This window comes from Jaculus jaculus, chromosome 1 (assembly GCF_020740685.1).
Source record: "Jaculus jaculus isolate mJacJac1 chromosome 1, mJacJac1.mat.Y.cur, whole genome shotgun sequence".
Classification (NCBI taxonomy): domain Eukaryota; kingdom Metazoa; phylum Chordata; class Mammalia; order Rodentia; family Dipodidae; genus Jaculus; species Jaculus jaculus.
This window is the reverse complement of record NC_059102.1, coordinates 57,293,819-57,320,964: the sequence shown is the minus strand read 5'-3', so window position 1 is coordinate 57,320,964 and position 27,146 is coordinate 57,293,819. Positions and strand designations below refer to the sequence as shown.

General features: G+C 44.9%; 1 protein-coding gene across 3 annotated transcripts in view; it reads left to right on the top strand.

Annotated features, from left to right (window-relative positions):
* Dock8 (dedicator of cytokinesis 8) overlaps nucleotides 1-27,146 on the top strand; it is a 254,630-nt gene that overhangs the window by 210,173 nt on the left and 17,311 nt on the right. For all 3 annotated transcript variants that reach the window (XM_045144534.1, XM_045144663.1, XM_045144586.1), the window contains 11 exons: nucleotides 4,145-4,241; nucleotides 5,134-5,268; nucleotides 6,202-6,354; nucleotides 8,098-8,256; nucleotides 9,302-9,402; nucleotides 10,047-10,239; nucleotides 15,987-16,130; nucleotides 17,794-17,925; nucleotides 18,970-19,104; nucleotides 21,146-21,235; nucleotides 26,358-26,594. In XM_045144534.1, the coding sequence (XP_045000469.1) occupies nucleotides 4,145-4,241; nucleotides 5,134-5,268; nucleotides 6,202-6,354; nucleotides 8,098-8,256; nucleotides 9,302-9,402; nucleotides 10,047-10,239; nucleotides 15,987-16,130; nucleotides 17,794-17,925; nucleotides 18,970-19,104; nucleotides 21,146-21,235; nucleotides 26,358-26,594 (1,576 nt within the window). The remainder of the gene's footprint in view (nucleotides 1-4,144; nucleotides 4,242-5,133; nucleotides 5,269-6,201; nucleotides 6,355-8,097; nucleotides 8,257-9,301; nucleotides 9,403-10,046; nucleotides 10,240-15,986; nucleotides 16,131-17,793; nucleotides 17,926-18,969; nucleotides 19,105-21,145; nucleotides 21,236-26,357; nucleotides 26,595-27,146) is intronic.

Genomic DNA, 27,146 nt, shown 5'->3' with positions numbered 1-27,146 from the left:
CGACATGTTTTGTCTGGGCTGTGGAAATTGATGTGTTGGGAAACCGTCTCTCCTGCTGGCAGTGACAACCTAACTGTTCTCTGTAGGGCACCGGCTTCCCCAGGACAGACTTCAGCCCCAAGCTCCCTGGGGGCTGTGTGCCAGACTGAGCGATAACTGCAGTCCTTCAGCGCCTGTGCCTCAGAAAAAAGAAAAAAGAAATTGCTCTACTTAGCTATTTTGGGGGGGAAAGTTTTTTCTTTTGAGGTAGGGTCTTGCTGAAGCTGACCTGGACTTCACTGTGTAGTCTCAGGGTGGCCTTGAACTCACAGTGATCCCCCTACCTCTGCCTCCCAAATGCTGGGTTCAAAGGGGTGTACTACCATACCAGGTAGGTTTTTGTAATGTTTCTGATGATGTCTACTACCTTGTTATTTTAGGTTGCTCTCGGTTATTTTGGCTATTTCGCTATAGTAGTCATGTTCTGCCTAGACTAGGAACAGCTCGGGAACTTCCCAATTTCCCAATAGGAAAGTGTCTAAAGTTACCCAGGCCAGTCATTCCAAGTTTCCAGCGATGGGACCTAGGAACCAGGACTTAGTAAAACTCCCTATGTGACAATTCTGAACGCCACTAGCAAAGTGAAAATGGTGGCAGAAGTGCGCGGCAGTATGGATGTACTTAATTCCTGAACCATAATACCAATAAGCATGGCCAGGGTGGAGCTGGGGAGATGCTTCAGTGGGTTAGCTTGCTACACACACATGAGGGCTGGAGAGGAGCCTGCATCACCCTGAGTTTGATGCCCCACCATCCGTACAAGCCACTGGGTACGGCCACACATGCCTGGAAGCCCAGTAGTGTGGGGGAGCAGAAACAGGGAAATTTCTGGGACTCACTAGTCAGTCAGCTCTGGGTTCAGTGAGACACTCTGTCTCAAAGACACATGTGGATAAGTGATACAGGAAGAGCACCTGAGGTTCTCCTCCCACTCCCCCATGAGTACCCACACGGCACCCACATGTATGCGCCACACACGTGCACAAGTGAACATGTGTGCACACACGCACATGCACACAAATGGCTAAGGTGATGAGTTTGTGTTATATGCACCGTACTACAATTTCAACTGGAAAACGTAGGTTAGGACAGTTTCCATCTTCACTATCCATTGTACTAGTCCCTTGTCACTTGTGGCTATGAGGCTCGAGATGGGGCTATTTCAAATTGAAGCACTTCATCAGCCAGACGTGGTAGCACATGCCTTTAATCCCAGCGTTCAGGAGGCAGAGGTAGGAGGATCGCTGTGAGTTCGAGGCCAGCCTGAGACTACAGAGTGAATTCCAGGTCAGCCTGGGCTAGAGCGAGACCATATCTCAAAAAACAAACAATGAAAAAAAATGTTGTCCAAGTCAAATTGAAACATTTCAAATTAGAGGCTGAAAGATGGCTTAGTTGGTAAAGTGCTTGGCTTGCAAGCATGAGAACCTGAATTCCATCCCTGAAGAAACAGGGAGAAAAAAAGCTGGGCATGTGGGATGCATTAGAATCGCACTGGAGGGGAAGCTGAGATAGGCAGATCACTGACCACTCAATCTAGCCTACTTGGCAAGTTTCAGGCCAGTGATTAACCCTAAGAAATGACACCAGTGGTTATCCTCTGGTATGCATGCATGCATTCACACATACGTACATACATACATATGTATGTACATACTATGTGTGTATGCATACATATATGTGTGTTATATAAAATTAACATCATCTGTTTCATTTTACTTTTTTTTAAATTTTATTTATTTATTTATTTGAGAGCGACAGATACAGAGAGAAAGACAGATAGAGGGAGAGAGAGAGAATGGGCGCGCCAGGGCTTCCAGCCTCTGCAAACAAACTCCAGACGTGTGCGCCCCCTTGTGCATCTGGCTAACGTGGGACCTGGGGAACCGAGCCTCGAACCAGGGTCCTTAGGCTTCACAGGCAAGCGCTTAACCGCTAAGCCATCTCTCCAGTCCTCCTTTTACTTTTTTAGTGTAGCTACTACAAAATCTAAACTAATGCGCTTGGTCCCTATTACATTTCTATTAGACAGCACTACTTTAAAACTTAAGCCTATCAGTCAATTATAGTAAAAGCACTTTTAGATTTTAGTTAAGAACTAAAATCTTCCTTGGAAAAACCTTCACTTGGGAAATGGAGGAGGTGGGTGCTGTTGATCAGCTAGGACCAGAGAACCTATCTTAGTATGAAAACAGTTAGAAAAACCTTTCTGATAACTCAGTGGTGTGTAAACTACCACAGTGCTGGGAAGTAGAGAACACTCACATCGTAACCCTGGCCCCAGACTCTGAGCTTTCAGCATAATGCCCCAGCATCTGTGGTAGCATCTTTGCCACTGGAGCATGTTGGGAAAGTCAAATTTTTTTAGATATTATTTTTAATTTTTTTATTTTATTTATCCATTTTGAGATAGAGACAGAAAGAGAGTGAGCATGCCAGGGCATCCAGCTACTGCAAATGAACTCCAGACACATGCGCCCCCTTGTGCATCTGCCTTACATGGGTACTGGGGACTCGAACCTGGGTCTTTAGGCTTCACAGACAAGTGCCCTAACTACTAAGCCATCTCCCCAGCCCAAAAGTCAATTTTTTATACCCCCCCTTCCTTGGAACTAAATTTGGATAGTGATGCAAAATACTCTATCCCTTTACCCACAGGGGATGCATTCCAAGAACCCTAGCAGATACCCAAACGTATATGGTACCAAACACTGTGACAGCCAATCCAATAACCCGGGTGGATAATGAGTGGCTAATACATTGGTAGCATATGCAACTTGGATATATGCTGGGCAAAGTAATGATTCGCCTGGCAGATTGGAACATACCATCATGCCCCTAAGAACTACACACAGTTTAAAACTAATGAATTACTTATTTCTGGAATTTCCCATTTAATATTTCACACCCCAGTTGACCATGGGCCCCTGACATTGGAAACAAAGCTGGGGATAAGGAAAGATTACTTTATCCCTTTCTGACTTCACGTAGGTTTTACAAGAATGGATGGACGAGTACATAAAATGTACTGGTTCTTCAAAACAAAACCTAACAGCCAGGTGTGGTGGCACACGCCTTTAATCCCAGCACTCAGGAGGCAGAGGTAGGAGGATCACCATGAGCTTGAGGCCAGCCTGGGACTCCAGAGTGAGTTCCAGGTCAGCCTGGGCTAGATGAGATCCTGTCTTAAAAGAAAAAGAGAGAAAAAGAAAGAAAGACAGGCAGAAGGGAGGGAGGGAGGGAGGGAGGGAGGGAGGGAGGGAGGGAGGAAGGAAGGAAGGAAGGAAGGAAGGAAGGAAGGAAGGAAGGAAGGAAGGAAGGGAAGAAGGAAGGAAGGAAGGAAGGAAGGAAGGAAGGAAGGAAGGAAGGAAGGAAGGAAGGAAGGAAGGAAGGAAGGAAGGGAGGGAAGAAGGAAGGAAGGAAGGAAGGAAGGAAGGAAGGAAGGAAGGAAGGAAGGAAGGAAGGAAGGAAGGAAGGAAGCTAACAGAGAAGTAGCATTTGGCAATCTCCCATTTCCTGCTTGTTAATATCCAGTAGCATCCAGCTGGCTGGTCATTGAACTGTCACAGGAATGCAAGCTTTGCTTCCCATTGGAAAACGACAGAAGGTCCCACACTGGGCTGAGCAACTCCAAGGTGGTCTTTGGTAGTGAAGTGGATCTCCTCAGACAGACCCAGTTCTGAAGCATTCCCCTTTTCTAAGTCAGCCACATCACCGTTTGCCAAGTTCATGTCATACCCAGTTTCCCCTAGTTCAGATCAGAGATTGTCCTCATGCATGAACCACAGACGCAACCCTGAGGCTTTAGGCAATGATCTGATGGTCTCACGTAATTGTTAGCAGCAAACAAAAATTGTTCTACCCATTCTGTTCTTTTTACAAGTATCACTATTAATAATGGTGGGGCTGGGGATGATTTGGGGACTTCCACAAGACCATCTTCCAACCAGACACTGTACCCCCTGGTTACTTTGAGACTAGCTGCTTTGTTTTCATTTCAAGGTTGGCTGTGGGAAAGAAGCCTTTATGACTTAGTGCATAGGTTACCTGCATTGGAACCTGGCCAAGTTAGATGGCTTTAATCTAACCTTCTTTTGTTTCTTAGAACAAAGGCAGAGTTAGATCAAGAAGCCTTGATCAGTGGCAATCTGGCTACAGAAGCAAATTTAATCATCCTGGACATGCAGGAAAACATTATCCAGGTGAGGACAACAAACACCTGAGATGACTTGTTCCACATGAGTGTGTATACTGGAACTTAAAAGGGAATTCATTATTCAAAATGGAGAAAGTCCCAACAGGATTCCAAAATGCTTTTATAAAACTGAAGTTGCAAAGTTTACAATTTATAACAGCAATCACCATACAGATTCCAGAGATACCAGACATTCTCCTTTGACTTGCTACTCACTGTGGGAAGAGTCAGGCAGTTTATGAAATTACTTCAAGGTTAAATTGGCCCAAATACTTGTAATGGTTATAAGGTGGATGGTGGGCTTCTAGCTTAGCTACTAAAACCAGGATGGTAACTAGGTTCCTCCTGACTGGATAATAGTGACTGTTGCTATGGAAGTTGTTATGACTATATTAGGTAAAAAACAGTACTATGATAAATGACATCTACTTTGAACTCATATTGCTAAAGGATGGTCATTTGGGGCTGGAGAGATAGCTTAGCAGTTAAGGTGCTTGCCTGAGAAGCTTTAGGACTCAAGTTCAATTCCCCAGTACCCAAGTAAGCCAGATGCATTTAGAGTTTGTTTGCAGCAGCTAGAAGCCCTGGCACACCCATCCTCTCCCTCTCTCTCTCCCTCTATCTGCCTCTTTCCCTGTCTCTCAAGTAAATAAACAAAAACAAAAAAGTAAAAATTTAAGTTTTTATTTTAAGTGATTGTTAATGGAATGTTTTTAAGTGATTGTTAATGGATGACATATATGGTGGTTTGCCAAACCCCTAAGACCTTCAGAGGAGAATAATGGAAAGTCAGCTCAGCAGGGGCTGGTGAGCAGTCTCCCCTGCCCTCAGCCCTCTATTCACTGGCACAGTGCTGGGGTTCAGTGACGATCTTCTTTATCCTCCCCCACCCGCCCCAGGCAAGCTCTGCTCTGGACTGTAAAGACAGCCTGCTGGGAGGTGTCCTGAGGGTCCTGGTGAATTCTCTGAGCTGTGACCAGAGCATCACCTACCTGACTCACTGCTTTGCAACGCTCAGAGCCCTCATTGCCAAGGTAAACAAGGAACACTTGTTTTCTCACTCTTAACTGAGACCCGGATTCTCAGCTACCTTCACTTCCTTCTGCAGCTGAACCAAAACCTATGGCGGCTCCTAAGTGCTATGGAGTAAAATCCTTAATTCTTCCTGAGAAGAAAGTAAATCCACTGATTCTCAGGATGTCACAGTGGAGAAAACATGCTCTTATACAGCAGATACGTTCATACCTACAGAAATTTGAAAGTGCCACTCATGGAAAGTCAATGACATGAGAGCAGAAGTCACTTGAGTGATTGCAGTCTAACCCCTTTGCCTTAATATAATCCATTTAGCTTTTTCTCCTCCTTTATGGTAAATATTAGTGGTGTCTTCTGCATAGGATCTTCTAAGTTCAGAGAGTGGGCTTTTTCAGCCGTCTCTACAGCGGTAATTTCCAAGCAACCCATGAAACTTATGAGTAATTACCTCCGAGCTGTGACCTCACCAGTGAATGCAAGCTGGCTAACCGGTCCATGGAGAATGTTCTAAAGGCTTTTACATAGTTATCTGTAAAATATTCTGAGGACCAGGTCTGAGGGTGTGTGGCTCAGGGCTAAAGTACATGCTTACCATGTTGAAGGCCTTGGTTCAATTCCCAGCAGCATTAAAAACAAAAACAAAACCTTAAGCAGCCTGCATTTCTTCCATGGACCAACTTATCTTCACTGCAACAAGTTAATAACAGGGCCCTGACCTCAGTTGTGTGGCTCATAATTAAGTATCAGGTGGACTTTGTTGCTTAAATCCGTCTTCTGACTCACCATAGCTCGATTTCTTTGTGGGGCAGTGCAGTGCCCCTGGAGGTTTCTTGCTTGTCCAAGCACACATTTGCGCGTTTCAACAGACATCCAGTCCCAAGAGCCTATGAAGGTGCCCGGCGACGCCTAACGGCCCCTTGTGTCTCTTCCAGTTCGGAGACCTGCTGTTCGAGGAGGAGGTGGAGCAGTGTGCGGACCTGTGTCAGCGAGTGCTGCACCACTGCAGCAGCGCCATGGACGTCACGCGGAGCCAAGCCTGCGCCACCCTCTACCTCCTCATGCGCTTCAGTTTCGGGGCCACCAGCGTAAGCGTCCTCACAGCTGGGTGACTCACAGTCAGGAGACAGCATGAGCTCAAAGCATCGCTAGTCAGAAAAACGTGGCAGTGTTGCCTTATGATTCTGCCCTGTGAGGGAATGACGATCGAACCATGCATAGATGGTCAGCAGCGTTTATCTAAAAGAGGCAGGCAGGACTGGAGAAGGTAGTGGTTTCCGACAGTGTGTTTCTGTAAGCCACAAAGAGTAGAAGGGATTAAAAAGTTTCCATCTGGGCCAGGCGTGGTGGCTCACGTCTTTAATCCTTGCACTCACGGGAGGCAGTGGTAGGAGGATCACTGTGAGTTCCAGGCCAGCCTGAGACTACACAGTGAATTCCAGGTCAGCCTGGGCTAGAGTGAAATCCTACCTCAAAAAATAAAACAAAAACCATCTGGCGTGGTGGTGCACGTCTTTAATCCCAGCACTCGGGAGGCAGAGGTGGGAGGATCGCCATGAGTTTGAGGCCACCCTGAGACGACATAGTGAATTCCAGGTCAGCCTGGGCCAGAGTGAGACCCTACCTCAAAAGAATTAATTAATTAATAATAAAAATAAAACAAAAACAAAGTTACCATCTGTGGGACTTCCACCAGACAAGTTAAGGATGTGGAACATTGCATCCTATTTATATTCTGAACAGGTACTAATTCTGTGTGGTATCAGGTCGACCTGTGGATGAGAATTGTAAGTGATCATTGTCATCCTGAATTTCAAGTGAAACTCAGCTTTCAAGAGTTCAGGTTTATGGTAGAACAGCAAACCTTTGATTTGGTTGTACAGATTCACATATGCGTGTTTGAGTTTCTATTTGCTGTCACGTTAGTGAACCTCTTTAAGCTTCAGTAAAGATAAGTTGGTCCATGGAAGAAATGCAGGCTGCTTAAGGTTTTGTTTTTATTTTTAATGCTGCTGGGAATTGAACCAAGGCCTTCAACATGGTAAGCATGTACTTTAGCCCTGAGCCACACACCCACAGACCTGGTCCTCAGAATATTTTACAGATAACTATGTAAAAGCCTTTAGAACATTCTCCATGGACCCTTGGGATGACCATGGTTTTTCTTCATGGTCCTGGAAGAAAAGGAGAAACAAAACTGCTGCTCACTTAAAGCCTCAGGTCCAAAAACTACTGGCATAGAAGGTCCTATTCCTTCTTTCTATTTAAATAAAATTTCCCCAAGATATTCTGTAGCCTTACTTTATTATGATCTCCCAGCCTTGCAACATGGAGATGGCCCAGTCCTTAATGAAAATTTAAAGGGAACCTGACAGATTTATATGAACATAATATTTTTCAAACCCACTTAAACGGTAATGTGAATCTTGTGCAAAGTGCAGCTCACAGTTTCTTGAAAGAAAAGGAAATGGTGAGGACTGGACTGAGAGAAACACAGGCGGGGGGGGGGGGGGCTGCTTGTGTCTGCCCCTGCTACCTTCGGTTATTTACTAGCCTAGCACCACTTATTTGTTTCTTTTCTTTTGTGTGTGTGTGTGTATGATTGAAAAAAAATTATTTATTTATAAGCAGACACAGAGAGACTGGGAGGATGGAATAAACACATCAGGGGCTTTAGCCACTGCAAAGGAACTCCAGGTGCATGTGCCATTTTGTACACCTGGCTTTATGGGGGCACTGTGGAATCAAACCCGAGCCATCAGGCTTTGCAGGCAAGTGCCTTTAACCACTGAGCCATCTGCCCAGCCCCTGTTTCATCTTTTCTGATGCAGAACTTTGCAAGAGTAAAGATGCAAGTAACCATGTCGCTGGCATCTTTGGTGGGCAAAGCGCCAGATTTTAATGAAGAGCACCTGAGAAGATCCTTGAGGACAATTTTAGCCTATTCAGAAGAGGACACAGTCATGCAGACAACGCCTTTCCCCACCCAGGTAGACCTGTGAACATCCCTTGTCTTGTGCATGTTTGGGGTTAGCCAACTATAAACACATACCTTTATATTTATATATAAATACGTATATGTGTTATAAATAATTTGCAAATATTGATAACCTGTGCTCTCAGTGTTTTGAGAAATGCAGTATACGTGCGCGCGCGCACACACACACACACACACACACACACACACACACTCACACACACCACTGACCTCAGCTTCAAGATACCAAGAGTCTATTTGGAAAGTTTATATCTTAAAACAATAAGGAGACAATACAAGAAAATGGATACTCAAATACATGGTAAGAAACAAATGCTATGTAAGGTTTGAGAAAGAGTCTGGGGGACTGTGGATATAGCTCAGTAGTAGAGCACTTGCCAGCATGCCCAGTACCCTGGGTTTTCTCCTCAGCACTACAACAAAAATCAAATCAAGACATGTGATTGATAAACAAGCCAATGGTCTGGAAAGGCGTGGGGGATCAGAATAAACAGATGAGGCAGTATTCAGTTAGGCAAGGGGCAAGTGGGATGGAAATAGTGAGTAGAGGTGAGAATAGATGGTGTATAAGGAAGGCAAGGAAGATTCCAGTTAGAGCTTGTAAACAGGACTGTCTTGAGAAAATTTGCGAGGACAGGCGTCTGTGTCACTCCCTACAATGCCCGCGAAATAAGCCAAAGATCCAGCACCTCTCTTGTATCTTTTAGTTCCGGCTTCTAGTCTACTCTATGGTAGGTTGCCACTCAGGCTCTGACATTTCACAGCACAGCTTACAATTTTCCAGGTCGCAAACAACTGAAACTAGTTCAAGCTAGTTAAGCAAAAGGTGTTGGATAGGGATGTGGGGTGAGGATACAGGACTGCTTCATGCATCCCAAGGCAACTGGCCTGTGGGCCTTGGATTGCAAAGATGGAGATGCCAGAGGACAGTCTGAGCAAAGCCTGCCTGCAGCTCCCCTGCACGTTCAGTATAATCTTAACTCCTGACCCCAAAATACCAAGCCTATGATATCTGGGGCTTCATACTGTTTTTGCAGGTGGAGGAACTTCTCTGCAATCTGAATAGCATTTTATACGACACGGTGAAGATGAGGGAGTTTCAGGAAGATCCCGAAATGCTCATGGATCTCATGTACAGGTAAACTTTCCTCACTTATCTCTGTGGAGTTTGTTCCAATGTAATTATCATAGGCAACATGGGTAGACCATGTTTTGGATGACATCCAAAAAATGCATATGGAAACAGGTAGAAATTGAGCACTAAGAGTGGGCTGAATGATACATGAATTTTCAGAAAGGTCACTGTAATTTAAAGAGGGCTGCTTATTTGATGATCCTTTCCTCTGTTCAACACAGAATGAGAAAAGGATTATCAACTGATGTATAAATTGTTTCTCACACGGCTTTGTTCCAATTATGTTCAGCCACATATACTTTACTATTAGTTTAAACTGTGCCCTCGGGTCCAGTAGTTTCAGGCAAAACTACTTAAAAAGGTAAAATTGTTCTCATAAGAAGAGTTACACTTTAAGCCAGGCATGGTGGTGCACCCCTTTAATCCCAACACTCAGGAGGCAGAGGTAGGAAGATCACCATGAGTTTGAGGCCACCCCGAGACTACATAGTGAATTCCATGTCAGCCTGGACTAGAGCAAGATCCTACCTCAAAAAAATTAAAAAAAAAGAGTAATATATTTATCTTCCATTATTATTTGAGAGAAAAGGAAGGAAGAAAATTGCTGGAAAATTATCCCTTTTTCCCACTTCTCAACCTGTCTTCAGAATTGCCAAGAGTTACCAGGCGTCTCCTGATCTGCGGCTCACCTGGCTGCAGAACATGGCGGAGAAACACACCAAGAAGAAGTGCTTCACGGAGGCTGCCATGTGCCTGGTCCACGCGGCCGCCCTGGTGGCCGAGTATCTGAGCATGCTGGAGGACCACAGCTACCTGCCTGTGGGCAGCGTCAGCTTCCAGGTGGGGTCTGGCTTGGCTTTTCCTTAGAGCAGTGTCTCAGTCAGGGGCGATTAGCTTCCACTCTAGGAAACATTTCAGCAGCGACCAGGGCAAATTTTGAACGTTACAACTGGGAGTGGAAGCAGAGGTACTCCTGGCATCCCAAAGGGAGAAACCAAGGATGCTGGTCAACACTCTACAGTGCACAGGAAAGTTTCCATCTCTAAAAAGTATCTGCCCCTTATCAGTGCCGCCAGGGTTGAAAGCCACTGTGTTTTATAAAGCATTGTATTTGCCCCTTCTAATTGCTTTGCTATCTTTAAAACTACATACTGATTACAACAATGAGTCAGCAGCACTTTGGTAGATATACTCAGGTGATTTCACATGAACTTGACCTTCCCCATCAACCTTTGAAGCAAGCAGACAGACGGGGAGGTAGCGTGACTCCCACATCACAGATTCAAGAACCAAGTGCACTTTTCCAAGGTCATGTCAACTACTTCTCAAAGACTTGTAGCTGGCCTGACATGCTGACATGGAGGAAGGTACTTCTGAACATTGGAGAAATGATGTCTGTCATGGCCTCCCATTCTGTAGGCTCCCATGCTCTGATCCAAAATTAAGACAGAAACAATTTGACCTAAGTAGGGAAACAGAGGTCTGCATGAATACTTTCTCAGAATAATCTAAAAATTACTCACAGTTGGCAAGGGGATATTGTCTGGCATACCTAAAAGATAGCTCACACTGCACTGCTCACTGGTCAGTTGGACTATGATTCCTGTACAATTTAATACATGGTTTAGGAGAAAGAAAAACTAAATACAAAAGCAGCATTCTGAGCACGTCCCTTTAAAGTGACATGGTCACAGAGAGAGCTGTTCCTAAAACCACAGACAATGGAGCTACAGTCAGAGAACTTCTCAAGCCAGACTTAGTCACGTGCGGTGTTTGTGTCACTGGTGTTGGGGTCTCCATGGCTGTTTCATGAAAGGCCTTGTTCTCATGATTGTTCTTCCACACAATTTTGTGATGCCTGTGAAGCAGAAAGAAAGGACAATTCAAAGTAGCTTTCCCAGGGTTGGAGAATAAGTCACCAAAACGATTGCTGGTGGAGCCAAGAGCCTCCTGCTTTTAGAATCCTGCTCATGTACATAAGTGCATCTCATCTCACATCATTTCTGCCTCCTTCCTTGTTTATGCTGTGTTCTCAGTCTTAGAAAATAAGTTTTATTCTCAATTCAGAAGTGTAAGTTTTAAAATCCAGTAAGTAAATTCTCATCCAAAAGCATAAAAGTATTACATAATTGAATCATGTAAAAATAAACAAGGAAGTTATAAAAATTATTTTAAGTGCATCTTCTTCTTTTAAGCAAGTTTATTCTTTGATAGTATTATAGTAATACTCTTCCAACTTCCCCCAAAATGTTTAGACTTATCAGTTAATGTGGAACTGTCCAATCTCCTTCTCTTACTTCATGTACTAAAATTTTTATTATAATTCTCTTATGCTTTTTCCCAATTACTTATTTAATATTTAACTACTTAAATATTAATTGTATTTCATTTTTTGCCTTCTTGTTTAATAAGCTTTACTGTCCTTATTTTACTTAGAATTCAGTTGACTTGCTTACAATGAGGCATGCCATGGTGAGATAAAATGGTTATTGTAGAACTTACAGCAAGTCCACATTATCCCTACAAGGGGACACAAAGCTCTACCTTTCATATATCTTTATCCATTCACTCATTCTTTTAGAATGAACTGGGCATTTATTCCATCCTCATGAAATTTACAATCTACCCAGAGACAGCATTTTCTTTTGTTGTTGTTGTTTTTGTTGTTTTAACTTTTTATTTTTAACATCCATTCATAAAAGACAGCATATCATGATCATAGTCCCCTCCCACCATCCTCCCTTTCTCCCCTCCCAAATCCCCCCCACACTGAATCCCTTCTTTTTTTTCTAACAAGTCTCCCTTCAATTTTGATGTCATCATTTTCTTCCCTCCTATTATGCAAGCCTTGTGTAGGTAGCACCGCACCCTGTGAGATCATGAATATCAAGGCCACTTTGTTTCTGGAGACAGTATATTCTTTATTCTGTTATAATTGTAACACATAGTGTGCCCAAGGGCACAAGATCCCATGAGCATGAATAGTGTGGTTAAGCCTGAGACAAGGCAAAAGATGAAAATGGTAAAAAGAAAGGTAGAAACATGGTGAAGTACAAGCCAGGTGTTCTCGGAGACAGAAGAGAGGCTTAAGGATGACTCTTATTTCTCTGTAATGAGATCTACTAAGTCAGTTAGGAAATGGATGCTTGGAAGTAAATGGCGCTCAGCCCACTCTAACCTAGAGCAAGCCAGTCCTCGGCGTGCCCTGGGGCGGGGGGTAAACCTGCAGTAGCACTTGCCAGACTAGACCCAGAGTCCCAAAGTCACCCGACCCTGGTCTTATCACCACCTCCTGGCCCAGCCTCCTGTAGTGTGGGCTTTAATATTCGCAGGTAAAATTCTCACACTTGTTTAGACTGAGGTTCAAGTCCAGGAGAAAACAGAAATGCCTCAAGAGGCAAAGAAAGGCTTAGGGCATCTTACTGGTTCTGATTGGGTTATGTAATTATCCCTAAGCCAGTCATATTAACCAAAGCAATAAAGCATCCTAAAATTACCAGTGGTTCCCCAAAAGAAGAGAATGTTTATTCTATGAAAGATGAAGGAATTAGCCAGGCGTGGTGATGCATGCCTTTCATCCCAGTACTTGGGAAGCAGAGGTAGGAGGATTGCTGTGAGTTCGAGGCCACCCCGGGACTCCATAGTGAATTCCAGGTCAGGCTGAGCTAGAGTGAGACCCTACCTTGAAAACCAAAAACAAAAATGAAGGAATTCTGGACAATATTGACAACAGATATCACTGCTGGTTCCTTTCATGCTCATTGCTTTAGTTTTCACCCTTGTTCTGCTCCAATAAAATTAAGCCTTTGGGAAAGATTTATAAATGGGAGATCAATTTGTACAGGGAAAAGTAACTTGGAGGTCACTGAGTTCCAAGCAACTGAGATCACTGGAATCATTGCCCTGGATTGCAACATTTGTTTGACATACATAAATACGGACACATTCTCAGATACTACTATTACTTTTACCTCCCTAAATCTGAAGCCAGGAATGTCTGCCCAGAATCCTTCTCTACTGACAGCAGCTAGTGAACTACATAGCATCATATCTGCTCTACATGTTGGAAATCACAATTCCATTAGTACTCATTTCTGGGGTTATCTGAGTCTTTCAGCTGAATTTCTTGGATTTCATGTTAGCAATTCATCATAGGAGTCCAAGTTTGGAAGAAAGATTGGTCACAAAAGACTGAGAAACTTCACTTGGGCTGATAAACCTCCTCTACAAAATGGATATGAGGGGATAGGCTGTGCAACTCTCTCTTCAAGAGCTGCTAGAGTTCATTCTTTACACATTGACAGACAAATCACTTCAAAGCCACATCTGATCAGTTGGTAATGGCTTACTGGAACAATATGTTGATAATTTTTTTTTCAGAGTATAACCAGGTTCCTGGGAGTGTTATCACTGATGAGTCAGGCTTGCACGGCCGTAGGAAGGCCTGGCATGTGCGCTATTTACAGCCCCTAAACGACGAAGGTCTACGCTATGTATGCATTTCTTCCTTAGCTGAGAGCCAAGGGGGAACAAATGACTCTTGCCTCGTCAGCAGTGTTAGAGTCAGTGCCAGGGACAGAGCTGGGGTGAGACAAGTGAGGTGCACGTGGCACAAATTCGAGGAGGTGCCACTCTCAGGCACTCACCCTCAAGCAAGTGCCGGCCCAGCACTTCTGTGACCCTGAAAGGCGCTTCCTGGAATTTTATGCCCTGGGTTCTCATTTGAGCCAACTGAGCCCATCCCTTGCTGAGAAACTCCAATGGCTATAGCTTACATAAAGGAAAAATGTATAGAAACAACATGCTTGGTGGAGAGGCGACAGCAGCCTCTGCCGTACTGCATAGCCCTCTATAAAGAAAGCACACTCAGGGGTGGAGACGGCTCAGTGGGTAAGAGCACCTACTGGTCAAGCACGAAGACCTGCTTCTCATCCATAGCACCCATGTTTAAGGAAAAAAAAAGCCAGATGTGTACATGCACACCTGTAATCCTAGTGCTGAGTGGGCTCAGAGACGAGAGCTGGGGTTCGCTGGTCAGCCAGTCTAACTGAAAAACAGTGAGTTCCAGCTTCAGTGAGAGATACTATCTCAAGAAAATAAGTTTGCAGGGCTGGAGAAATGGCTTAGCGGTTAAGCACTTGCCTGTGAAGCCTAAGGACCCCAGTTCGAGGCTGGGTTCCCCAGGTCCCACGTTAGCCAGATGCACAAGGGGGCGCATGTGTCTGGAGTTCGTTTGCAGAGGCTGGAAGCCCTGGCGCGCCCATTCTCTCTCTCTCTCTCTATCTGTCTATCTGCCTCTTTCTCTCTCTGTCACTCTCAAATAAATAAATAAAAATGAACAAAAAACTTTTTAAAAAAAGAAGAAAATAAGTTTGAAATAAGAAAATAAGAGCAGTAGAGGAGGACACCAGCCTCCTCTTCCAGCCTCCCACATGTACACATGGGGCGTGTGTATCTGTACACACACGCACACACGCACATACCACATACTGTATACATACCCCCCAGAGAAAGAAGGCCTCCTCATTTTTCTGCTATTATATATTGTGGGAGTTTGCATATGAAAGTAAGGCTATGGTAGCGGTATACTTCAGAAAAAGACAAATGTCAGACATTCATTCACCTAGTGAAAAGGAAGTCCTGGGGCTGGAGAGATGGCTTAGCAGTTAAGGCATTTGCCTGCAAAGCCAAAAGACCCAGATTCTATTCCCCAGTACCCATGTAAGCCAGATGCACATGATGGCACATGTGTCTGCACTTCATTTGCAGCAACTGGATGCCCTGGTGCATTCTCTCTCTCTCTCTTTCTTTCTCAAATACATAAATAATTTTTTTAGATGCCAGGCATGGTGGTGCGCGCCTTTAATCCCAGCACTCGGAGGCAGAGGTAGGAGGATTGCTATGAGTTTGAGGCCACCCTGAGATTACATAGTGAATTCCAGGTCAGTCTGGGCTAGAGTAAGACACTACCTTGAACCCCCACCAAAAAAAAAAAAAAAAAGATTAAAAATAAGAAAAAGAAGTCTGTTAACTGTTCACCGGCCTTTGGCTTTTAAAAACCAAGACCCTCCTGTTTAGCCAGGCATGGTGGCTCACGCCTTGAATCCCAGCACTCAAGAGGCAGAGGTAGGAGGATCGTTATGAGTTTAAGGCCAGCCTGGAACTACATAGCGAATTTCAGGTCAGCCTGGGCTAAAGAGAGACCCTACCTCAAACAACCAAAAGATAAATAAATAAACAAATAAATAAAATGAAGCCCCTCCTGTTTGTCCCTTAAGAGTGTCTCACTAACATAGGAATTGTTTCCACTCAATTGCTGTTACATTAAAGTGTCCTTCATATGAAATTTCCTGATGGCTAAAAGAAAAGGAAATCATGGGGTTTGATGAGAAGTTGTTCAGCGTGACCTTTTGAAATGCAGGGTAACCAGAAACTCTTGTGGGTAGAATTACAGACTTGCTATAATCATGGCTTGCTGGGTGGGGGGTAGGGGCCCTTAGAGTGGTGGCTCACCTCTTGGAAACCTGTGTTCTGGTCCCTTAGCTGGATCCCTCTGCTCTCTGAGCTCATACTGGGATTTCTTACAGAATATTTCTTCCAACGTGCTGGAAGAGTCTGCTGTCTCAGATGACACGTTGTCACCCGACGAGGACGGAGTGTGCTCGGGCCGGTACTTCACCGAGAGCGGCCTGGTAGGCCTCCTGGAGCAGGCGGCGGAGCTCTTCAGCACGGTTGGTGCCCACCACACACCCCAGAGCCCCGAGGGCTCAAGCAGCCCCACTTTTCACACTTGCAGAGGCATGCAGGGTAGGGCTGGATCTGGCTGGGTGCCCCTGGCTGGGCCCAGGGAGGACTTTGATGTCCACAGATTGCATCAGCTCTCCACAGGAGGTGACAGGCATACTCTTGTTTCCACTACTTGCTTACTGGCTAAGCAGCAGTTTCACGGTATTATTTCCACTTAATAGGGCAGAAATGAAGCCACAGAGAGGTGAAAAGACTTGCCCAGGGTACACAATAGGGATGAGGCATGTTCTCCCTCCCTCATTTTCCCCTGCTCATAGAAAGAAATAGGGAGCAGCCACACTGAGAGAGGATAGGAATCCATGGCATCTTCCTTCCAACACCAGAGTCATCCTGAGCAGCACAGATAGAAGGGAACAGAAGCCAGTGAGACTCCCTGCAATAACCCAGTCTGGGTCTGAACACTAAGAAAAGCAAAAGTCCACAGAAGCCACTGAGATTCGGGGCACGGGAGAAGACCGCCCACTTCATTTATTCAGCTCCCTCTTCCCCCACAGTAAATCTTTAATACTTTATTTAGCCTATCCAATTCTGTTTTCCTCTCTATATTATTTGGTTATAATGTAAATGACCTTTGTGAGTACTCATTATGCATGATGTTACGTTGCATGAGGACATTTTCACACATTCCCCCATAAACTCCTCCTTTTTTATTTTCTACTCTTCATCTTCCAAGTGTCCTTTTTATACCGTCTATGTGTTTAAATTATTGGGTTAGCTCTCTTTATTTTTCCCATTTTCTATTTCTGAAATCAGAAAAAGTCCAATATAAAGCCAAGCATGCTAGCGCACACCATTAATCCCAGCACTTGGGAGGCAGAGGTAGGAGGATCGCCATGAATTCCAGGCCACTCTGAGACGACATAGTGAATTCCAGGTCAGCCTGAACTAGAGTGAGACCCTACCTCAAAAAAACAAATCCAATATAATCTTTTATTCTTTAGTCAATATGCAAAATAATGTGCTTTATAATGGCATCTCCATACATACATGTCATTGTACTTTTACTATGCACACACACACCCCTATATACTATTATGTTCCTGAAATTCTAGAAAATACATAGTTTAGAACCCTATTAACTCCTTTGAAAGGCCTCGCCTGAGTATCTGAACAGAAGAGCGTCTCTGAGATGGTCTCAAGGCTGCCATGCCAGTCCCCTGAGTACCTGAGCCACTCTCTTCTCCGGTTTTCAAGTCCATGAAAACCCTTCTTGCTAGTTAACATCACCACCCAGGACCATTTAGCAATGTGCTTGGTTTGATCCAACAGCTGTGATTCTCCCAGAAACGTTCAGAGGCAGGCCAGGCGTGGTGGTGCACGCCTTTAATCCCAGCACTTGGAAGGCAGAGGTAGGAGGATTGCCGTGAGTTTGAGTCTACCCTGAGACTACATAGTGAATTCAAGATCATCTTAGGCTAGAGCAAAACCCTACCTCAAAAAAAAAAAGGAAGAAAAGAAAGGAAGAAAGCAATGGTCAGATGGCCTCTAGCTCTGTAAAGCACTGCAATGCAACCATCTGCTCTCCAGTAGTGTTTGCATAGAAAACGCTGCTTTCAATGTATTCAATGCTTTTCTCCTCTTCCCAAGGGAGGCTTGTATGAAACAGTTAATGAAGTCTACAAGCTGGTCATCCCCATCCTGGAAGCACATCGAGACTTCCGGAAGCTGACCTCCACTCATGACAAGCTGCAGAAGGCTTTTGACAATATCATTCACAAGGTAGCTGGGGATCCTGGCAAATGTGTTCTTTTAACTGGAGTCAGGTCATCTCGTCTCAGAGATGCCTTGCCCTCTGTCCTCCCTGGCCGCAGATTTGCCTTGAACTTATCATTATTGTGCTTCTTAACCATTAAACAGGAAAGGGCTAAAAATGGACAGCATGTGAAAGAAGGCATCTTGAATTGCTTTATAGTCAAGAAATGTGAGACTCACTTAAATGAAGCCCCAGAAATATTTTTTGGGATTTCTTTTGTTATCATTTCTTTTTAAAAGAAAAATATTTTATTGGGCTGGAGAGATGGCCTAGCAGTTAAGGCGCTTGCATGCATAGCCAAAGGACCTCAGTTGGATTCCCCAGGACCCACGTAAGCCAGATGCACAAGATGGCACATACATCTGGAGTTTGTTTGCAGTGGCTGGAAGTCCTGGCATGCCCATCCTCTCTCTCCCTCTCTGCCTCTTTCCCTCTCTCAAATAAATAAATAAAATATTATATACATATATGTACATATATATATATATATATACATAATTTATTTAGCTGGGCTTGGTGGTGCATGCCTTTAATCCCAGCACACAGGAGGCAAAGGTAGGAGGATAAGCTTGAGTTCAAGGCCACCCTGAGACTACATTGAATTCCAGGCCAGCCTGGGCTAGAGTGAGACCCTACCTCGAAAAAAAAAAAAATTATTTATTTAAGAGAGAGGAGAGAGAGAGAGAAGGGGCGTACCAGGGCCTCCTGCCAGTGCAAACGAACTCCAGACTCATGCACCATTTTATTCATCTGGCTTTACATAGGCACTGGGCAACCAAACTTGGGTCCTTTAGCTTTGCTGGCAAGCACCTTAACCACTAAGCCATCTCTCCATCCCTGTTTGGTTATCATTTCTAAAGTTTAGTACATGAATGTTAAATGTGCATAGCAGGGATTTTTGTTTAATGTCAGCTGTCGGAATAACATGTAGCACAATTGAGGATCCCTCTAACCAGTGGATCCTTGGCAATGACCTAACTAAAGAGAGGTGTCCATGTTTTTCATAACAGGATCATAAGAGAATGTTTGGGACTTACTTCCGTGTTGGTTTCTATGGATCCAAGTTTGGGGACCTAGATGAGCAGGAATTTGTGTACAAAGAACCTGCCATCACCAAGCTTCCTGAGATCTCACATAGACTGGAGGTAAGAAGCGATTCCATGTGCTTGACATTGTACACTTCACAAATGCAAGTTAGACTGAGTCATTATTTTTTTTTTAAGTCATGACTCAGCATTGACCGAAATAGAAATTTTCTTTTATAATGTGAAGGTATTAGGTAAGATAGGAGGTACTACAAGGAGTAGGTTTCCCCTAAGATCTTGTATATATTCTTTAAAGTTTAAAATTTAAATCTGAAGCCAGGCATGGTGGCGCACGCCTTTAATCCCAGCACTTAGGATGCAGAGGTAGGAGGATTGCTGAGAGTTCAAGACCACCCTTAGACTACATAGTGAATTCCAGGTCAGCCTGGGCTAGAACAGGACCCTACCTCAAAAAACCAAAATAAATAAATAAATAAATCTTGAGCAGTTATTTCAGAGACTATTTAAAATTTGACCGGGATCTCATGATTTCTTATAACATTTTTCCAAATGTTACTTAGCAGGCATGAAGTTATAAAGCCTCTGGGTTGGAAGTTATCATCTTGATTTTGAAGCAATCTGATCAAACTACCGGATGACTCCCTAGAACAGATAGCTATCCTTTTGGGTGTCACTAAGCAACACAGTCCACTTGAACATAGCACTACTAGACAGTCACTCCTGTGGGCTCTGGCCAGGCCCAGCTCCAACCTGCCACCTGTACTTGGTCCGTAATGGAACAGAAAAGAGTTGCATGATCTTAGCCGGGTGTGGTGGCGCACGCCTTTAATCCCAGCACTCAGGAGGCAGAGGTAGGAGGATTGCCATGAGTTCGAGGCCACCCTGAGACTGTAGAGTGAGTTCCAGGTCAGCCTGGGCTAGGGTGAAACCCTACCTTGAAAAACCAAAAAAAAAAAAAAAAAAAAGAGTTGCATAATGTTGCCGCAAAGCCTGGAAGGATGGGGGAGGGGGTGGAGAGAAAGAAACAACATAGAGAAATCCCCTCCCCAGAAAAAAAAAAAGAAGCAGATATTGAGAAGACCAAAGACCCAACAGTAAGAATTTAGGAAGAAAGTCAAGGGTGTCCCCCTCATAAGACCCTTGACCAAGGGACCAGGGGCCCCATCAGTGGCTTTTACCCGAAGATTCACTATGAATGCTCCGTGCACTGCTTGGCATGTGTCCCGACCAGCAAGCTAAAAACCCTGAGCTGCGCGGTTCCTCGCAGCAGCATCCCTGCCAAATGAGACGGAGCAGCCGGGGCTCAGAGTGGTGGCGCAGCGTGCCCACTGAGTCATTCAGCTCATGACAAAGAACGCCAGCCATCAACACAGGCCACTTAATTCCCTAATAGTGTCCCCTACAAGAATTAGAGAGGCCGGGCATGGTGGCGCACGCCTTTAACCCCAGCACTCGGGAGGCAGAGGTAGGAGGATCACCATGAGTTTGAGGCCACCCTGAGACTCCATAGTGAATTCCAGGTCAGCCTGGGCTAGAGTGAGACCCTACCTTGAAAAAGAAAAAAAAAAAAAAAAATACAGGCGTGTATATTTTGTGTTGTTGTATACTGTGGCCTTCACACATTTTGAGAAGTCTGGTGACCTCCAAGTTCCCAGGATACAAAAGTCAGGAAGTAAATAGAGCCGTATCCTTGGAGGTGCCTCCAAAAATATGGTGACATTGGTCAAATTTGAGACCGAGTGTATACATGGTGGGGAGGCATAGATCAGTTGAGAATGCCAGGCTGCCTAAACCTTTTATTTATATCTCAGGAAGTGCTGAACATCACTTCTTAGCTCAGAGGGACTGCCATTAATCAATGAGCAGAGTCTGCCTTGTACTTGTTCCAAACTTATTCCACTTCTGAGAAGATAAAACAATTACATACTGTTAAAATAACCTTTATAGCCTGACGTGGTGGCGCACGCCTTTAATCCCAGCACTCAGGAGGCAGAGGTAGGAGGATCACCATGAGTCCGAGGCCATCCTGAGACCACATAGTGAATTCCAGGTCAGCCTGGGCTAGAGTGAGACCCTACCTTGAAGAACCAAAACAAACAAACAAGAAAACCTTTAAAAACTCTGGCCTTTTCCTCCCTAGGGATTTTATAGCCAGTGCTTTGGTGCAGAATTTGTGGAAGTGATAAAAGACTCAACTCCTGTGGACAAAACCAAGTTGGATCCTAGCAAGGTATGGGAAAATTTTGCCAAAAAACAACCATAAGGCTCTGAATCCCCTTATTTCACTCAAGAACACAAAATGGCCTCCTGTGTCTGGGCTCTTCAGGTTATTTAAGAGCGTCTAAGCTTTTGCTTTGGTTTGTTTTGCTTTGCTTTGTTTTATCTGAAGGATTTTTGTTTTGAGACAGGCTCCTACTGCACAGCCCAGGCTGTCTTTGAACTCAAAATCCTCCTGCTTCAGCCTCCCTAGTACAACTGTAGGCATGTGCCACCATGACAGCTGGCAAACAACATTCCCCGCCCCCCTGGGTTCTACTACTGATTATCTTAAGGAAAACCATCTCCAAGGCAGGGATCCTATAGAAGCTATTGTTCATTAAAACACCAACTGTGTGTTTATGTAAATCATCATGTCCTCCAATAGCTCTTGAAAACAGGTTTAATTAGGCAGGAGAGGTGGTTCCGAGATTAAAAGCTTTTGCTTAGAAAGCCTGATGGCTCGGGATGGAGAGATGGGCTTAGCAGTTAAGCGCTTGCCTGTGAAGCCTAAGGACCCTGGTTCGAGGCTTGATTCCCCAGGACCCATGTTAGCCAGACGCACAAGGGAGCGCACGTGTCTGGAGTTTGTTTGCAATGGCTAGAGGCCCTGGCATGCCCATTCTTTCTCTCTCTTCTCTCTGTCTGTCACTGTCAAAATAAATAAATAAAAAGAAAAATAAAGAAAGCCTGATGGCTCAAGTTCAATTCCCCAATACCCAAATAAAACCAGATGCACAAAGTAGCACATGTGTCTCAAGTTTGTAGTAGCAAGAGGCCCTAGTGTACCCATATTCTCTCTCTCTTCCCCACTCTCTTTTTGTCTCTGCTTTAAATAAATGATAATAATAAACTTTAAAGAATAGATTTGATTGCCCCTATTTTATAGATAAGAAATTTGAGGAGCTGGAGTGATGGCTTAGTGGTTAAGGCATTTGCCCGCATAGCCAAAGGACCTAGGTTCAATTCCCCAGGACTCACATAAGCCAGATATACAAGGTGGTACATGGGTCTGGAGTTCGTTTGCAGGACTAGCAGCCCTAGCAAGCCCATATTCACTCACTCTCTCTCTCTTTCTTTCTCTTTGCCTTTCTCTCTACTTCTTTCTCAAATAAATAAACTTATATATACATACATACATATGTGTGTGTGTGTATATTTTTGTTTGCTTGTTTATTTGTTTTTCAAGGTAGGGTTTCACTCTAGTTCAGTCTGACCTCAAATTCACTACATAGTCTCAGGGTGGCCTTGAACTCACAGCATTCCTCCTACCTCTGCCTCCCAAGTGCTAGGATTAAAAGCATGCGCTACCACTCCCAGCTCTAAAATAAAATGTTATTTTTAATTTATTATTATTTTTTAATTAACAACTTCCATGATTGTAAACAATATCCCACAGTAATGCCCTCTCTCCCCCACTCTCCCCTTTGAAACTCTATTCTCCATCATATCCCCTCCCCCTCTCAGTCTCTCTTTTATTTTGATGTCATGATCTTTTCCTCCTCTTATGATGGTCTTGTGTAGGTAGTGTCAGGCACTGTGAGGTCATGGATATGCAGGCCATTTTGTGTCTGGGGGGAGCATGTTGTAGAGAGTCCTACTCTTCCTTTGGCTCTTACATTCTTTCTGCCACCTCTTCTGCAATAGACCCTGAGCCTTGGAAGGTGTGATAGTGATATTGCATGTCAACTTCACTGGGCGTGGCAGTGCACGCCTTTAATCCCAGCACTTGGCAGGCAGAGGTAGAAGGATCACTGTGAGTTCGAGGCCAGCCTAAGACTACATAGTAAATTCCAGGTCAGCCTGGCCTAGAGCAAAACCCTACCTAGAAAGAGGGGGGCAAACATCCACTTCTTGCTGTCAGTGTTTAGTGGCACGAGTCCTGAAGCACAGGAGCCCTGCATGACCGCAGGAAGATCGAAGGGCCTGGGCTTCAGTCTCCTCCCTTCTCTGCCAGGGTGTATGCCATCTCACCCCCAACTGGTGCATCGCAGCTCTGATGGCAACCTCCCCCACATGTAGCATCAACAGGTTCAACGTTCTTTCCTCTGGAAGACTACCCTTACTTCAGACCCGAGCCTCCAGTGTGGCTCCCATACCACTCACGTTTCTAACTAGGCGGCTACAAATCTGGACGCTCCGCTCACCTCAGCTTAGGTAATCCACTGAAATGATCCGAGAGCTCACAGCAGTCCCATGCTTCTGAGTACCGTTGTGTGAGAATGGATACACGGAAGGCAAGGCAGGGAAGGAGGGCCATTTTTATGCCCTCTCTGGTAGGGTTACAGGTATATCGCCCTCCTGAAGCTTTTTGGCAGAAAAAAAACAGGGACAAAGGTGTATTCTTCATTGTACACAGGAAAACATTACTTCTCATTCCCTTCCATGGGCAGACAGCATCTGGTACTTTCCATTCACCCTTCCTACCAAAGTGTGTGCTAGAGACAATAATACTAATGAACACACACACGACCTGCCGGGTGTGATGGTGCACACCTTTAATCCCAGTACTTGGGAGGCAGAGGTAGGAGGATCACTGTAAAGTTCAAGGCCACCTTCCGACTATATAGTGAATTCCAGGTCAGCATGGACTAGAGTATAACCATACAAGTTTGGGGGAAATCTAAGCTGGGTGGGTGGCTCATGACTTTAATCCCAGCACTCAGGAGGAAGAGGTAGAAGGATCACTGAGTTTAAGGCCAGCCTGAGACTACATAGTGAATTCCAGGTCAGCCTGGCCTACAGCAAGACCCTACCTCAAAAACAACAACAATGGGGTCTGGAGGGATGGCTTAGCAGTTAAGGCATTTGCCTGCAAAGCCAAAGAATCCAGGTTCAATTCCCCAGGACCCACATTAGCCAGATGCACGAGGGGGCGCATGTGTCTGGAGTTCTTTAGCAGTGGCTGGAGGCCCTGGCACGTCCATTTTCATTCTCTCTCTCTCTCCCCAATAAATAAATAAATAATGAAATATTTTTAAAAACAGCAATGGTAAGAATAATAGTAATGAAAATAATACAAGCACAAAATATGAAGATTATTAAGGACCTGTAAGATGGAAGACCCAAATGCCTGCCTTGGTTCTGTCGTCCAGGATGAGATAAAGATGATGTGAGTTGAGAGGAATCAGCCACGTGGGAGAGGGAGCTCTTCCTCATTTATCAGCACACTCTAGCGCACATTCCCTAGCCTCCGCCTGAAAGCAATAACTGTGAGAAGAACTGAGCAGCAATCACTGGACTGCTCAGAAGGTGGAGCTGGCTTTGTGCCCACAGTGATCTGAATACCGCACAAGTGACCTCCCTAACCTAGAGCCTCTCCCCTCTTAACATTCCCCAAGGTAGGTTGTGAGCTTGGAAGGAGAGTCTGAACCCAGAATCACAACCAGATTTCATTATTTTGAAGCATGATTTGCAGTCTTAGGTCAGGAACCCCACCCAATCACTTCGCTGGGTGGGTACCCCAATGTGTGCTCACTGCCGTTCCTTTTCCTTATTTTTTAAATAAATCTTCATTAATAAATTCCCTTTTCACAGTGTGTAGTGTGCATGTTTAAATAAGACAGATGCAGTGAAATGCACCAATGTTTAGTTCTATGCATTTTTACAAATACGTGTTACCCTCACCACAGTCAAGATTCAGAACTGTTCTGTCACTCTGAGACACTTCCCCAAGTCCTTCTGAAGTCATTCTCTACTTCTTCCCCTGACAGTCATTACGTTGTGTTCTCTGTAGGTCTGTAAGTTTGCCTTTTCCACAAAGTATGAGAATCACCCATGACACATTCCATCTTTCTTTATTTTTTTAATTTTTTTGTTTATTTTTATTTATTTATGTGAGAGTGACAGAGAGAGAAAGAGGCAGAGAGAGAGAGGGAATGGGCGGGCCAGGGCCTCCATCCATTGTAAATGAACTCCAGACGCTTGTGCCCCCTTGTGCGTCTGGCTAACGTGGGTCCTGGGGAATCGAGCCTTGAACCATGGTCCTTAGGCTTCACAGGCAAGCGCTTGACCACTAAGCCATCTCTCTCCATCCCCTCCATCTTTCTTTATTATGCAGGGACATAGCAACCTTTCTCCAGTGGAGGAACATTTGGTTTGTTTCTCTTTGTTGTCTGTTGTGAACAGTGTATTGATACACCACTTGTAACTGTTTATTTCTGTGAATGTAAGTTTCCATTTCTCTTAGTATTGCATAATATTTCTTGGGGTGTCTTTTTCTTTCTTTTCTTGATTTTCCAAGGTAGGATTTTGCTCTAGCCCAGGCTGACCTGGAATTCATTATGTAGTCTCAGGTTGGCCTGAAACAGCAATCCTCCTACCTCTGCCTCCCCAGTGCTTGGATTAAAGGCACATGCTACCACGCCTGGCCCTATGGGGTATCTTTTTCTATTCACCCCAGATACAGAGACCAATAATAGACCAAAGAAAGAATGTTGCCCAAGTCCAACTTGGTAAACCAGTGAGTTTATTGGGGTGATTTACGTGGGCATGGGTGACTGGGAGTCAGCTATACTACCAGGAAATCTGTGTCTCTGGTGGGCAGCCACCCCAGGGACCTGTTCTCTTCCTAGCAATTGTTTACAGGACCTATATCCTTGGGGCAGGGGCAGAAGGATGGGGGCACGTGGGCACGCACAGAGGAGTGGAGTTCCTGAGAGTGGGTGTCATGAGCAATATAGGGAACTACTGATTTGTTTTATAGAGTGGCCATGTTTTGCATCCCTCCCACCCCATACTCAACAGAATGTTCCAGGTGCTCCATCCTTATTGGCACTTGTAACTCTCAATTTTCTAGTTTGACCATTCACACTTCCCAGTAAGCGTATCCTAGTCATGGGAACTCTGAAAAGGAAGGCTCGCCTCTGTGGAACAGCAGGTTGCAACGTGTCATACAGAGACTTCCAGCGCATGCTTGATAGTGCTCAGAGGAGCAGCGAGTGGCCCTGAGGCCCAGCCCTCTCCCAGGCCTCAAGATCCTTTCTCTCCTGAGCTCTGGGCTGTGCTGCAGGGTCTCCATGCATCCCTCCAGGACCCCACGGGTCTTGTCTGCTGAATAACTCGTCCCTTCCCCTTTTCACTACCTATCCCCCCAGGCCTACATACAGATCACTTTTGTGGAGCCCTACTTTGATGAGTATGAGATGAAAGACAGAGTGACCTACTTCGAGAAGAATTTCAACCTGCGGAGGTTCATGTACACCACCCCGTTCACCCTGGAGGGGCGGCCCCGCGGGGAGCTGCATGAGCAGTACCGGAGAAACACGGTGCTCACCACCACGCACGCCTTCCCCTACATCAAGACCAGGATCCGCGTCATCCAGAAGGAAGAGGTAACACACCTGCGCAGGAGCAGCCACCCCAGAAGCAAGGGGCCTGCGTGACCTCATGCAGCGAAGAGCAAAAAAGATGCGCTTGCCAGGTGTGGCGGTGTGCACCTGTGACCCCAACCCTCTAGAGGCAGAGACAGGAGTATCTTGAGTTCAAAGCCAGCCTAAGATACATAGAAAGTTTAAGGTAGCCTAAACTATGTAGTAAGACCCTGTCTCAATAAGCCAAGGGCATGGGGATGTGGTTCAGTAGGAGAGCACTTATATCTAGCATGTACAAGTGCACCCCCAGCACTAAAAAGCTAAGAGGAAGATGCCTTTGAAATATGGTCGTGGAGGCCTGGAGAGATGGCTTTGCAGCTAAGGCACTTGCTCTCTCTTGCGAAGCCGAAGGACCCAATTTCTACTCTTCAGATCCCTTGTCAGCCAGACACTCAAAGATGAGGCAAGTGCAAGATCACACATGCCCACTAGATGGTGCAAGTGTCTAGAGTTTGATTTCAGTGGCTGAGGCCCTGATGTGCCAATTCTCTCTCTCTCTCTCTTTAAAATAAA